At 43.8% G+C, this 14751-nt stretch overlaps 1 protein-coding gene across 2 annotated transcripts in view; it reads right to left on the minus strand.

Annotated features, from left to right (window-relative positions):
- The window catches only part of LOC140468795 (cell migration-inducing and hyaluronan-binding protein-like), a 258752-nt gene that overhangs the window by 68707 nt on the left and 175294 nt on the right, over positions 1 to 14751 (minus strand). For both annotated transcript variants that reach the window (XM_072564819.1, XM_072564818.1), the window contains exons 12-13: positions 11227 to 11396; positions 10688 to 10897 (exon numbers count right to left, since the gene is read on the minus strand). In XM_072564819.1, the coding sequence (XP_072420920.1) occupies positions 10688 to 10897; positions 11227 to 11396 (380 nt within the window). The remainder of the gene's footprint in view (positions 1 to 10687; positions 10898 to 11226; positions 11397 to 14751) is intronic.

A 14751-nucleotide genomic window follows, 5' to 3' on the forward strand; every position in this document is an offset into this window, starting at 1 on the left:
TTCAGTGATGATGACAACTCATTGGCCGTGAACACTTTGAGGCATCCAAAATACTTGAAAGACACTGCGGCTTTGTCACCATGAACGGCAAAGCGTCCATAATCGGTGGAGTGAACAAGCTGTTGGTACCTCAGTTGCAGTCAAAACAAAAACTAGTGTTGATGCTGGAAATCCAAAATAAATACAGAAGAAGTTGTTGGAGAAACTCAGCAGACCGGGCAACATCAGTGGAACAGAGTTATTGACAGAGCCCAAGATGAATATTTTCGGAACTGAAGGGGACTGAAAAAGTAATGGTTCTCCAGACCACTTCAATTGCTAAGAAGGATTGCTAAATGTTAGCTGTTTCTCTCTCCACAGTTGCTACCAGACGTCCAGCCCCACTTTGTATTTTAAACAGTAACACCCTGTAAATTGTCATTTAATTGGCAAAGTCATTTATTCAGTTTTGGAGTTCTATTTTATCTTTTTAATTTTGTTATATTGGCAGCTATTCCCTATCATCCAGAAGCAGGGGACATATTGGAATACCTTAAAGTAGCAACATTAGCAATGGGGGTTTCGAGCTGGGAGTTGTCAGTACAGGACGATCAGTGCTGGCTGACCTAGAGTTTCTCAGACTAACAGAGGTATCAGCAAACCATGAGAGATCAGAGCAGAGTAACCTTTTCAGAAAGGGAATAGGAGGATTAGGAAGGGAGGTGCAGAAATGAAGACAGCATCAAAGATATAGCAAGACAGAATGGTTTGGAGGTTAGAGGGATTACACTAGAGTTTTGCAGATACAAACTGACCCTTCTTGAGCACTTCAGGAGATTGAAAAGGGTGGTGCTGTAAAAGCGCAGCAGGTCAGCAGCATCTGAGAACCAGGAGAGTCGATATTTCGGGCAAAAGCCCTTCATCAGGAATGTGAAAGGGGAAGTGGCTGAGAGATAAATAGCCGGGGGAGGGGGTGGGGGGGTTGCTGGGGAGAAAGTGGGTAGAAAGGCGATAGGTGGATGCAGGTGGGAAGTAATAGTGTGATAGGTTCGGTGGGGAAGGTGGAGCAGATAGGTGGGAAGGAAGATGGACAGGTCAAGGGGGCGGTGCCGGGTTGAGGGTTGGATCTGGAATGTTTTTGACTCTGACTCTTCAGCATCTGCAATCCTCACTTTCGCACACCTCAGGAGATTTCCAAATGAGGACACCTGCCTTATTGATGCTGTGGGAATTGAATTGATGCAAATGTACAAGTGAAGTCATTCAGAGAGAGGTGGTGGCATAACTGTTATGTCACTGCACTCAAGAACCCTAAGGTATTAGTTGTGGGGACAGGTGTTCAAAACCCACCATGACAGATGGTGAAATTTAAACTCAATACAATATTAGGAAGGAAAAAGCCAGCCTTATAGCAACAATGTACCCATTGTCAATTAGTTCATTGATGTCCTGAAGGGAAGAAAATCTGCTAGCTTTACCTGGTCTGACCTACATGTGACTCCAGACTTACAGCAACGTAGTTGAATCTTAACTGGCCTCTGGACAATTTGGGATATGGAATAAATGCTGGCCTAGTCCGAGATGCCCATGTCCCATGAATTTAAAAAAATAGGCTCAGCCCATTGTGCATTCTTACAAGTTCTGCAAAAATATACAATCCCAGCAGCTTGAGCTCACAAATAAACAACCTTGTGTTCCCACAATCTGTTAAAATGGGATTTTTTTTTGTGGTTTTACATCATCGGGAGAGGTATTGAGACTGTTTTTCCTCTTTAACTTAATGTCATGAAACACAGCCGCCACAGCCAATGGATTGGGCATCTTCCCCCTAAAGTAAAAGTTTTCAAAAAACCAAGTTACTCTAATGTTATCTTATGAGCTTAAGGCAAACTCATCCTTCAAAACAGAATACTTGTCAGAGTAAACACATTCTCTGAGACTACTCAATTATTCTTTCTTGTGAATTTATTGCTAGGTTAAGATTAATGAAAAAGAGACAAGCTCTCTAAGCCAATAAATGAGTTTTTACAGAAAGGATTAATTGCATTTATATAAAACTTTCAACAGTCTCATATTGTTCCAAAACACAATTAGCCTGAAGCACATTTGAAGAGGAGTCCAAATGTGGGAAACACAAAAACTAATTAGCAACCAAAACTATATTTTGCAAATGATTCTGGGAATAACTATAAGCCACAGTGCATCCCCCTGCACTTTGCGTGACAGCACTTTTTACATCTACCCAAGACAGCAGACAGAGTTTCAGATTAACATCTTATGAACATGGCAGCATCGCTGACAGTGCAGCGCATCAGCAGTTCTCCACTAGGAACAGTTGCCCTGGCTCTTTGAGCTGTGTCTTGAACCCACAAACTTCCGAGTAGGAGATGAGGATGCTGCCCACTGAGCCTGAACTGAGAGCCTACAGATGAACAGAGGTGGCAGAGCAATCCATTCAGAACAAAAAAAACTGTTGTTAAAGTAAATACATTTGGTGGGAATTAAAGGTTATTTTTAATGTGACTACAAGTTTTATTAGATGAAGAACAAAAATCCATGTAGGTAAGCTTCTATTGCAGTAACATCAGATTTTTGTGCTTTAACTTTCTGGTGTTGCTGTTAAAATGGACTTCAATTTTTTAATCAATCATGTGAGTGGCTGGTAATCTCTCTTATGCACAAACCTAAGCATATATTTCAGTTATTAAAATAATTTCACCATAATCCAGCCTGTTTCTGCTAGACCAGTTTCTCACCCATACTCCTTGTTTATGATAAAGAACACATTCTCATGACACAACTGCACACTGATTACAATGCTAAATTGAAGACATAGGTGGCAACTTTAATTCCATACAGTAGTCACAATCCAGAAAATAAATGCTTTTTATTACACTTTTTTGAAGAATTAGCTTCCAGATAACTTTTTAAATTCCCTTGGAGGACATGGGTGTCTCTGGCTGGCCAGTATTTTTATTGCCCCTTAAGAAGGTGGTGATAAGCTGACTTCTTGAACCACTACACTCTATGTGCCATAGGTTGACCCACAATACAATTATGGGGAGATATGGGATTTTAACCCAATGAAATTGAAGGATGGAGGCGATATATTTCCAAGTCTTAATGGTCTTCTGTACCGAGCTCCCAGTCTAGTACAGTGGCCTCCCGTAGCGACCTCCCAGCCTAGCACAGTGGCCTCCTGTACCGACCTCCCGGCCTAGCACAGTGCCCTCCTGTAGCAACCTCCCAGCCTAGCACAGTGGCCTCCTGTACCGACCTCCCGGCCTAGCACAGTGCCCTCCTGTAGCAACCTCCCAGCCTAGCACAGTGGCCTCCTGTACCGACCTCCCGGCCTAGCACAGTGCCCTCCTGTAGCAACCTCCCAGCCTAGCACAGTGGCCTCCTGTACCGACCTCCCGGCCTAGCACAGTGGCCTCCTGTACCGACCTCCCGCCCTAGCAGAGTGGCCTCCTTTAGCGACCTCCCGGCCTAGCACAGTGCCCTCCTGTAGCAACCTCCCAGCCTAGCACAGTGCCCTCCTGTAGCAACCTCCCGGCCTAGCAGAGTGGCCTCCTGTACCGACCTCCCGGCCTAGCACAGTGGCCTGGAGGTTGCTACAGGAGGCCACTGCGCTAGATCTGGAGGTCGGTACAGGAGGCCACTGTGCTAGACTGGGTAGTCACTACAGAAGGCCACTGCACTAGATCTGGAGGTCGGTTTAGGAGGCCACTGTGCTAGGCCGGGAGGTCACGACAGGAGGCTACCATGCTAGATCTGGAGGTCGCTCAGGGAGGTCACTGTGCTAGATCTGGAGGTCGGTACAGGAGGTCACTATGCTACGCTGGGTGGTCACTATGGAAGGCCACTGCGCTAGATCTGGTGGTCGCTACAGGAGGCCACTGTGCTAGATCTGGAGGTCGCTACAGGAGGCCACTGTGCTAGATCTGGTGGTCGCTCCAGGAGGTCACTGTGCTAGATCTGGAGGTCGCTACGGGAGGTCACTGTGCTACACTGGGTGGTCACTATGGAAGGCCACTGCACTAAGCTGGAAGGTTGCCAGTCATCATTGGAGGCTGGACGATAAAAAAAAACACTGTGGGAAGAAAAAGGAGAAGAAAAGAACAGGAAGAATAGGCCTAATGGACAAGTTCCGTCTGGAGCATCCTTCTCCAGCACCATGATAGAGAGCAGATTGATGGGGCAGTAATTGGCTGGTTAGATTTGTCCTTTTTTTTGTTTGTAGGAAATATCTGGGCAATTTTCTAAATTATTGGGTATGTGCCTGTGTTGTGACTGTACTGGAAGAACTTGGCTAGGAGTGTAGCAATTTCTGGTGCAAAATTCTTCAGTTCTACTGCTGGAGTATTATCCGGGCCCATAGCCTTTGCATTATGGACTACCTCTGACAAGGAGTGAATCAGATTAGCTCAAAGACTGGCATTTGTGATGCTGGAGGAGGTGGAGGTGGAATACCCACTCAGTACTTCTGGCTGAAGCTTGTTATGAATGCTTCAGCCTTATCCTTTCCACACATGTGTTGGGCTCTTCCCTCATTGAGGATGGGGATATTTGTTTAACATCCTTCTCCAATGATTTGTTTAATTGTCCACCACCATTCACGACTAGTTGTGGCAGGACTGCAGAGCTTAGATCTGATTCGTTGGTTGTGGGACTGGTAACTATATCACTTGCTGCTACTGCTGTTTGGTACGTGGGTAGTCTGTTCAGGTCTGTCTTCTGATGTGCTCACTCCAGATAAATTCATGGTCCACAAATATCCATCTACTGTAGCTCAGACACACAACCTGGTTCATTGTAAATTATTCTTTTACTGCACATTAACCTTCAAAGTGCACTAAAACACTGGACAAAAATGCTTCACATTAACTGCAACACTGTCACATGAAACACAGCAAATATTGGAGGCAAGAAACAACAATTTTCCACCGGACTGTACTGGTCAACAATTATACCAGACAGACATCTCAAAGATTGTCCAGCTGCTTAGATCAGGTTAGATTCCCTACAGTATGGAAACACGCCCTTCGGCCCAACAAGTCCACACTGACCCTCCAAAGAGTAACCCACCCAGACCCATTCCCCTGTCCTATATTTACCCCTTACTGGATTAGTGGTGCAGGAAGAGCACAGCAGTTCAGGCAGCATCCAACGAGCAGCAAAATCGACGTTTCGGGCAAAAACCCTTCATCAGGAATAAAGGCAGTGAGCCTGAAGTGTGGAGAGATAAGCTAGAGGAGGGTGGGGGTGGGGAGAGAGTAGCATAGAGTACAATGGGTGAGTGGGGGAGGGGATGACCTGGGAGTTGCAGTGGGAGAGGGACTCCCTGAGATTCTTGTAGAGAGAAGGAAAACTCCTTCAAGGCAGGCATCCTTGCAAGAGGATTCGCTTATCTCTCCACGCTTCAGGCTCACTGCCTTTATTCCTGATGAAGGGCTTTTGCCCGAAATGTCGATTTCGCTGCTCGTTGGATGCTGCCTGAACTGCTGTGCTCTTCCAGCACCATTAATCCAGTATTTGGTTTCCAGCATCTGCAGTCATTGTTTTTACCTCTATATTTACCCCTGACTAATGCACGTATCTCTAAGGGCAATTTAGCACGGCCAATTCACCTGACCTGCACATCTTCGGTGCTTTTTTTGTTCTTTGATGTTTATGGGAGCTTGCTATGCACAATTTGGCTGCCTCATTTCCTGCATTACAACAATGATTGAATCCATTCTCTGTGAAGTGATTTAGGATTTCCTGAGGTTCTATACAAACGCAAGATGTTTATTTCTTTCCATGGAATATTGGCCAATCCTCACTAGGTACTTTGGGTCTTCAATTAGACTATTTCTACCAAAACACATAAAGAGAACCACAGCACTCACAGAGAGTTATATCATCAACTAAATCTCACAATCATCCATTGGAAGCTCCTTAACACCACAAGAAAATACATTATGGTTTACTAAATTACTTAGCTTTGAAAAGCACATAATTGCCTTTTAAATTATGTGGAGTACCAAGCAGCTGAAGCAGAATTAATTACACAGTAAGAAGTGCATAATAATGGATGAGCAACAGATCGCGGTTCCCACCATCATTCTTCATCTCCAAGTATTCAGATAAGTCAGTGTTTCTAGAGTTATATTTTCAGTGATGTTGAATAATTTCACTCCAACTTGATCTTTTTTCTAAAATATTAGTTGATGAAAACCAGTTAAAATTGAAATACGAACAGGGTAATGTGAATAATTTTGGATTGTTCCAGCAAAGAACATGGGCATGATGGCACTGTGGCTCAGTGGTTAGCACTGCTACCTCACAGCACCAGGGACCCAGGTTCAATCCCAGCCTCGGGTATCTGTCTGTGTGGAGCTTGCATGTTATCCCTGTGCCAGTGTGGGTTTCCTCCCACAGCTGAATTGATCATACTAAATTGCCCATAGTGTTCAAGCATGTGTAGGTTTGGTACATTAGATTCCCTACAGTGTGGAAACAAGCCATTTGGCCCAACAGGTCCACACCAACCCTCTGAAGAGTAACCCACACCCCCTACATTTAGGTTTTAGTGGGTTACGTTTCGGAGGGTCAGTGTGGACTTGTCGGGCTGAATGGCCTGTTTCCACACTGTAGGGATTCTGTGATGACAGACTGAGGAGCTTATTCTGTGCCGCAACCTCTGTAGACCCAAATAATCAAAGTCATGTTTTGCTATTAAAGCAAATGGGACTAAGTTGTCAGCAAATTATATAGTTTTTACTGGAATTTAAAGTTATTTGCCATTTATAACTCTGCCTTCCAAGACCACAAACCTTCAGAGAAAGAGATACGTCATGCTGCAGATTTGACCACTGAGTACACTGATTACTTCTCGAAAAAGAATGTAACAGCAAGGGGTTTGGATGAAGCTGGATTGGCCAGCAACCTTCAGACAGATTTTCCCCATTATCTATGATTACCAGCAGCAACAGGTACAATTGGTTCAGTGCACCACTTGCCAATTGCCCCTGACCTGCAGTAAACACATCTACTTGCTCCATCACAGAAATTTCTCATGTTCAAAACACCACGGTTAAATTATTCTGATTATAAAACAAGGACTGAGCAGACTCTTTAAATGTCTCTTGAGGGCAAATGTCACTTGTCATCTGGCTTGTCAATTTAGTTCCTTTTCTTTATAGCATTCTTCATGCTTTGTAAGACAGAAGGCTTTAGGATCTAAATTGTCACTGCTGAGGTCCTGCTGATATTCAGAGCAGGATAACAGTAACATGTTCCTCTGGTGTGTCCCCACATGGCAGTGGATCAGGCTGATAGCCTGACTGGAGGTTGGGCAGGTAGACCGCTGGCAGGAAGGATAAAGGTTTTGATTAGTTTGGGGCAGGGGTGGATGGCGGAGATGATACTTGTGTCACTGAGGAACTGGCAAAAATGAGGCCAAAAACTGATTGGAGGCAACTGGGGAAAAGAAAGCCAACTAGTGCATCATCAACTCCCACATCCATTTTACTTCTGGGTTTCCAAACCCCTGGAATATCTGACTGTCAGCTTTTGAATTTAAATCAGGCTCCAAATTGCATTGACGACACCAGATTCCCACCCCTTGTAGCAGTGGTAGTGTTCAATCTTTGAGCATGGAGATCTGGGTTCTAGCCCCACTTGCTCTGGAGGTGTGAAATAATATCCCGGAATGAGTTGATTAAAAATGTTTTCCCAAAGGGTGGACTTACAGCTGTCATGGGGCTGCTGCCATCATGGTTGTGAACAAGTACACAGCAGGTTGGGACATGGTCTTCATTCTAAATTGTCAAACCTGGCCTAGACTTTTAACACCACTAACCCTCCCACCCCACCCCACTGTCTGTGCAATTATCTTCCAGATTCAGAGAAGTATTAGGCTGCAGCAAAAAGTAACTGCTTCACAAAAATATTGTCTTTTTTAAACAGTTGAAATAAAAATAAATTGGGGGTTGTGAGGAGAGGGAAGGGGGCAACTGTCTGTCTGGAGTTTGCATGTTCTCCCCACCTCTGCATGGGTTTCCTCTGGATGAGCCGACAGTGTGACACTGGAAAAGCACACCATCCGAGGAGCAGGGGAATGGACGTTTCGGACATAAGCCCTTCATCAGGAACGAGGGAATCAGGGAATCAGGAATCATCCCTCCAGATGATCTGGTTTTGCAGGTTAGGTGCATTGGCCATTCTAAACATTCTCTGGTAATGTCCAGGGATGGATTAGTCATGGGAAATGCAGGGTTATGGGGATACAGGACTGCTTTTGGATGGGATGCTCTTTGCAGTGTTAGTGCTGACTTGATTGGCTGAATGGACTCTTTCCACACCGTAGGGATTCTATGATCCTATGCATGAGCAGGAAACATCATCCAGGCAGCTTTTGCCTGGATGTCCAGCAGCAAACTGGGATCTAATTCCTCAGGCAACAGATACCTGTGGGTGGCATGGTGGCACAGTGGTTTGCACTGCTGCCTCACAGTGCCGGAGACCCGGGTTCAATTCCAGCCACGGGCGACTGACTGTGTGGAGTTTGCACGTTCTCCCCATGTCGGCGTGGGTTTCCTCCGGGTGCTCTGGTTTCCTCCCACAGTCCAAAGATGTGCCCACCAGGTGAATTGGCCATGCTAAATTGCCCGAAGTGTTAGGTAAGGGGTAGATGTAGATGTAGGGGTATGGGTGGGTTACGCTTCAGCGGGGCGGTGTGGACTTGTTGGGCCGAAGGGCCTGTTTCCACACTGTAAGTAATCTAATCTAAAAAAAAACCCCTTTCGCCTCACCCAGCCACCACTGCCTTGGGAACCTGGAACCTATTGGGAAGATGACAGCTAGCCTGCTTTACACAAGGGTTTTGGATGAGTCCCAATGCCTGCCCCCAATGTGGGGTAGGTGCACTTTCAAACCTGCCTCAGGCTGGTGCTGGGTATGGGAAACCGGAAGCCTGGCCAGAGCTGGTACTTGCTGGTTCATTCACCGCAGTTCATAAGGTCAGCAGCATCGACATTTAGTCTTCAGTGTCTGGTGTGAGACTTCAACTCAACAACCTTCTGGTTGGCAAACAGGGGAATCTATCACTGACTCACAACCAAGACATTTTCTGTAAAACTGTCAAAGGAACCAAGGTTTAAGAGGGAAGATACATTAGTCTGTAGTCTGTGCAGCTCAAGCAAAGTATGGGCCACATGCTTATTTTCTACCAGATGCTTTAAAAATGAAATAAATTCCAAGTGAAATTCACCGAAGCCATGCTCCTTGTAGTTATTGTACCTTAGAGGACATGTGGTTGGATTTACAACACTAAACCTATGTTTTATTTGTGTGCAGCTCACACTTGGTATAAATATAAAGGCAACACATTCTTTTTCTATTCTTACCAACTATGGGTGTACCTGGCAAGCTAACAGTGAAAATGGTTGGTGATTTGTTTACGGACATGTTGAAAGCCCCTTGCCTGTGTGAACGATTCAGATCTGAAAAGGGAACAGGCAGATAAAACATTAACCAGAGCCAGGCAAAGCTTAAACAACTGTCTGTTCAATTCTGTGAGTTATAAACAGACCAGACAGAACCTATTTTAAATTGTCTTCAAATCCGGTGACTTGACACTTCCCTGAAGTAAACAGCCCAGTAATAGCCATGGTATTGGACTGAATCAGGTGACTTAATGTCAACGTGTACAGCTGAGTTTGAACATTCATGCATTCTGCTTGAATTGTGAGACCAAATAAGAATAGAGAGCAAATGTTTGTGTTTTGTTTCAGGAGAGCCAGACATCATCCCCATTGCTGAGTGGTTAGCACAGGGATTTCCTGGCAGACGTCCAAGCCCTGGGATTAGGAAGCACAAGTTTGGAGAAATGGCAGTGCTGCAACTGGATGCACTGACTTTTCAGTTCAGACATGCACAAATCAGAGTCTTTTCATTTTGGAGCCCAACTGGCATTCAATTTGAAGACCTAAATAATAACACGCTTCACCTTCATAAATAGCCAGAGAAATGGTAAATTTGAAACAAATCTTTAAGAGCAAAGGCACTTTCTAGGCATACAAGGGACAGAAAGAGTAGAGTGCTTTCATTTCAGAAATAGATTAGTTTGTAAAGAGTGAATAAAGAAAAAGAAAAAGCTTATACTGTACATAGCACCTTTGACAGGAGACCGCAAAGCAGTTTACAATCTATGAAGTAGTCTTAATTTCTACCAAATGTTGTAAAGTAGAAAATGTGGCAGCCAATTTGTCTCAAGACTGCACAAACAATAAATGTGGTCATGATCAGATACCCTATTATTAGAGACAATGACTAAATGATAAATATTAATCAGGATACCAGGGATATTTCTCTTGCTCCCCTTAAAAAGGGATTATAAAGATATTTTAAGTCAAATCGAGAGAGAAGATGGGGCATTGATATCACATTCTGAAAGACAGTATTGCCAACACTACAGCAGACCCTCGGCAGTAATGCAGTGGAATGTCTGCCAAGATTTTATGGTCACGTTTTTTTCAGATAAATCAATAAAGTTTTACTAAAATACTCCTGCAGTTTAACTAACCAATAGTTAATTTAATTTAATTCAAAGACTTCAAAATAAATATTTTATAGAAATTGCCATCCAGTTCATACCATATCAGAAAACCAGAGGAAACCATTTCCCTTGCAGCTGTTTGTCCACTAACAGAAATCCACTCACCAGAAGTCCATTGGATCCATGAATGGTCACACAGCGAGAGAAAGATTCATGAATGGAGACACCTTTCACGTAGGTCGGAGGGTGATAGCCACCTTTTTCATCGAGGTCTCCCGTCATGTGAAAATGAATGGGATAATGGCCCATAGACTGCTGGCCCATATGTTTGAGCTCAACCCCTTCAATGTGAGCTGCTTTGAAACCCACACCCATCTGCAGAATACAAGGGAAAATTTTAATATAAATTTGATGTAACTGATAAAGCAATGCTAGATACTTCGACAACACTATGGGGAGGTAAATACACAGAAGTCTGAAATTCCTCTCTGCCAGTTTAGTCAAAATTTAAACTCATTTATATTGAATTAAATCTGAATTGCGGAAGATTATACACATAATGCATGTGGCATTAGGCAAATTCAGGTTCCACATTAACAAAGGTTAATTTTGGTAACATGAATGTTTGACAATTAATTTTAGTTTAGATTTCCAATCAAAATCAGGAATCTAATATTTTGAACACAAACTGCATGCAAACCTACCTTAATGTGCCCTCCAACTGTGTCAAATTCAAAAAACTTGCAAGCATTATCACCGTAGCAATGATCCTCCATTTCTCCCATAATTACTATATTTCTGGACAATAATCCAACTTCAGCTCTCATGTCGACACCATCTATTTCCTTTCCCGTGTGCAAGTACTTCGCTTTTCCTAAAAGATTAAAAGGATACGATCAGTATCAGTAGCAACACAGACGAACATTCCTTTGTTCAACAATGAACACCACAGATAATTTGTCATCGTCGGCACACTCATCTTTGGCTTGATATCTGGATGTATTGCATACAGGCCCTTGGGTAAGGTTTTCCAGTAGATGGGGGAAGTGGTGGATAGTGGCATTGTCACTGGACTAGCAATCTAATATCCCAGGCAAATGTTCTGGGCCATGAGTTCAAATCCTACCTTGAGTTGGATTTCAACAAAATTTGGTTCCAATAACATTCTAGAATAAGAATTTAGCCTAATAACAACTACATAACCACTGCTGATTGTTGTTAAAACCCTATTTGAGTGGCATGGTGGCTCAGTGGTTAGCACTGCTACCTCATAGTGCCAGAGACTCGGGTTCAATTTCAACCTTGGGTGAGTGTCTGTGTGGAGTTTGCACATTCTCCCCGTGTCTGCGTGGGTTTCCTCCTGGTGCTCCGGTTTCTTCCCACAGTCCAAAGATGTGCAGATTAGATGAATTGGCCATGCTAAATTGCCCACAGTGTTCAGGGATGTGTAGGCTAGGTGCATTAGTCAGGGGTAAATGTAGCAGAGTAGGTTTGGGTGGGTTACACTTCAGAGGGGCAGTGTGGATTTGTTGGGCTGAGTAACCTATTTCTACACACTGTAGGGATTCTATGATTAATTCCCACTGGGGAAGAAAATCTCCCACTTTCCTAGTCTGGCCTATGCTATCCCTCTGTTATGAGGAATAGGTGATAAAGACTGGCCTAGCTAGTGATGCCCACATCTCATGAAAGCATAGAGTAAGAATTCCTTGGATTAAGGAATGGGAAACACAGGAAGTCACTAATAACTATATGGTGACAAACTCTATGACAGACTTTACGCTTCACAGAAAACATTTGCGGAGGCTCAGGACAAACCAGGGCCCTTGCCCAATAGTCTCCACCTTTGGGGTTTTAGCACAAACCCCTTCTGTATCTGTGGAGAGATGTGTACAATGCTGTACGTTATGGAGGAATGAATGCTTTGCAGATTAAGCAACTTCAACAAACAAAGAAACTACAGCTTGGCTTCAGGGATTTACATTCACTAAATAAAAGTTGGGTAGATACCCTTTTCTGCAATTTGGGAGCAAGCAGCAGTTTAAAGTGTTAAGGTTGTGTTCAGCTTCACTGTCATAGACAGAACGGTGTGGCATACAGGCCTTTCTTTAATCAAACAATCATAACAAACAGATGGAAGCCATTTGACTCTCTATTCTTGTGCCAGAATAGGCCATTGGATGACAGAGTTCTATATCAATCTCCTAACTACAGCTCTGGTGAGCTGCTTCATTCTCATATGTAACAATTACTCTCACTCACGGTCTGAATAAAATTTGGAACCAAATCCCAGGTCACAGATGGAAAACACTCAGAAGCATTAAAGACCAAGTTTATGGCTAAATTTAGAGATTATTTTGCACAACTGTGAAATTTCATGTGTTTAGCTATTTTTAAACTGAGCAGTGGAGCAGGAAAATGATGGATGACAATAGGTTGTTTGGTTCTGTTCGCCGAGCTGGGAATTTGGGTTGCAGACGTTTCGTCCCCTGTCTAGGTGACATCCTCAGTGCTTGGGAGCCTCCTGTGAAGCGTTTCTCTGATGTTTCCTCCGGCATTTATCGTGATTTGTCTCTGCCGCTTCTGGTTGTCAGTTCCAGCTGTCCGTTGTAGTGGCCAGTATATTGGGTCCAGGTCGATGTGTTTGTTGATAGAGTCTGTGGATGAGTGCCATGCCTCTAGGAATTCCCTGGCTGTTCTCTTTTTGGCTTGTCCTATAATAGTAGTGTTGTCCCAGGCTCACCCATCTCTGGACTCATAGCAGAAGTGGTAATGCAAAGGTTAGTTCAAACAATCTTCCCACAAATTCAACCCAAACTCTGGGTCAGATACGTAGATGATACCTTTGTAATAATTAAAAACACAGAAATAGAGAACACACACCGGATCATCAATGCCACACTCACAGGAATCCGATTCACGAGAGAGGAAGAAAAGGAGCACCCGAGCTACAAATCTTCTCCCAAACTTTGATGACAATAGGTGTAAGAAATTCACCACATAGTGTGATTGGCTATTTCATGAAAACTAGTAGCTTCAACTTACTAGATGTGCCACAAAGTTTAAGTAATTTGATTTGGTAACTATGTCACTTGCTCATTATGGCAATCTCCAACTCTAATTATCTCAGAGACTCTAATCATCTGCCCTTGATATTCAACAATATTAGCATGACTGATTTCCCCACCATTCTGCGGCTTATCATTGGTCAGGAACTGATCTGGACCAACCACATAAATATTATGACTAGAAGAGCAGGTCAGAAACTGGGAATACCGTGTTGCGTTACTCAGCTCCTGACTCCCTAAAGCCTGTCCACCACCTACAAGCCATAAGTCAGGAGTGTCATGGAATACTCCCCACCTGCCTGGATGAGTGAAGCTCCAATAAAAAAACTCAAGAAGCTCAACACCAACCAGGGCAAAGAAGCCCTGTTTGAAGAGCAACCCAACCAAGATCTTGAATATTCACATTTTCTGTTGCTAAGCATGGTGGCATGATTCTCTCCCTTGAACGATATTAATGAGCTGGTTACATTCCTCCAACAATCTGGAAAGGAGACAGCAGTGTGTGCCATCCACAAGGTGGCAACAACTTGAGAAGATTCCTTCAACAGCAGCTTCCAAATCCATGAACTCGCAGGACAAGGTCAGCAAATATGTGACAAAACAGTCACACGCAAGTTCCCTGCCAAATCACAGCCTTGGAACTATCGTAAGATTTCTTCACTGCTGCTCGGTCAAACTCCACTGACCTTGAGCACGATTGAGGGGTTGTTAATTCTGTTACAGTACTGCTGTCAGGTCCTTGGATCCAGTTGCAGGAATGGATCCTACTTTTCTGGTCCCAGAGGGTCTCCCGATGTCTTGAAAAGGCATTGTATCTCCCTTACTATCCACCTCTGCTGCTATTGAACCCAATAGCACATTGGTGAATCTCCTCTCTCTGTGACAATTTACAAGTTTTCAATTCCAGCCATATTATTCTTCCTCTCAAGAGGAATAGATGGCTTTTAAAATTAAGTTTTGGTTGCACCACAGCCTCTCTTTACAATGAAACTGGTTCACCTACTGAGTGCTAAGTTAGTGACAGTGTGAAGAGACGATCAGAATCTGATACTGATACTCAATCTGCACTAGATATCAGGATAGCGAGCTGGGAGAACTGGTCTTGTACACTTTCCACCTCAGACAGAAAGAGCATGGGCTGCTCTTGAATCGTGGCCTTGT

Source organism: Chiloscyllium punctatum, chromosome 48, assembly GCF_047496795.1.
Source record: "Chiloscyllium punctatum isolate Juve2018m chromosome 48, sChiPun1.3, whole genome shotgun sequence".
Classification (NCBI taxonomy): domain Eukaryota; kingdom Metazoa; phylum Chordata; class Chondrichthyes; order Orectolobiformes; family Hemiscylliidae; genus Chiloscyllium; species Chiloscyllium punctatum.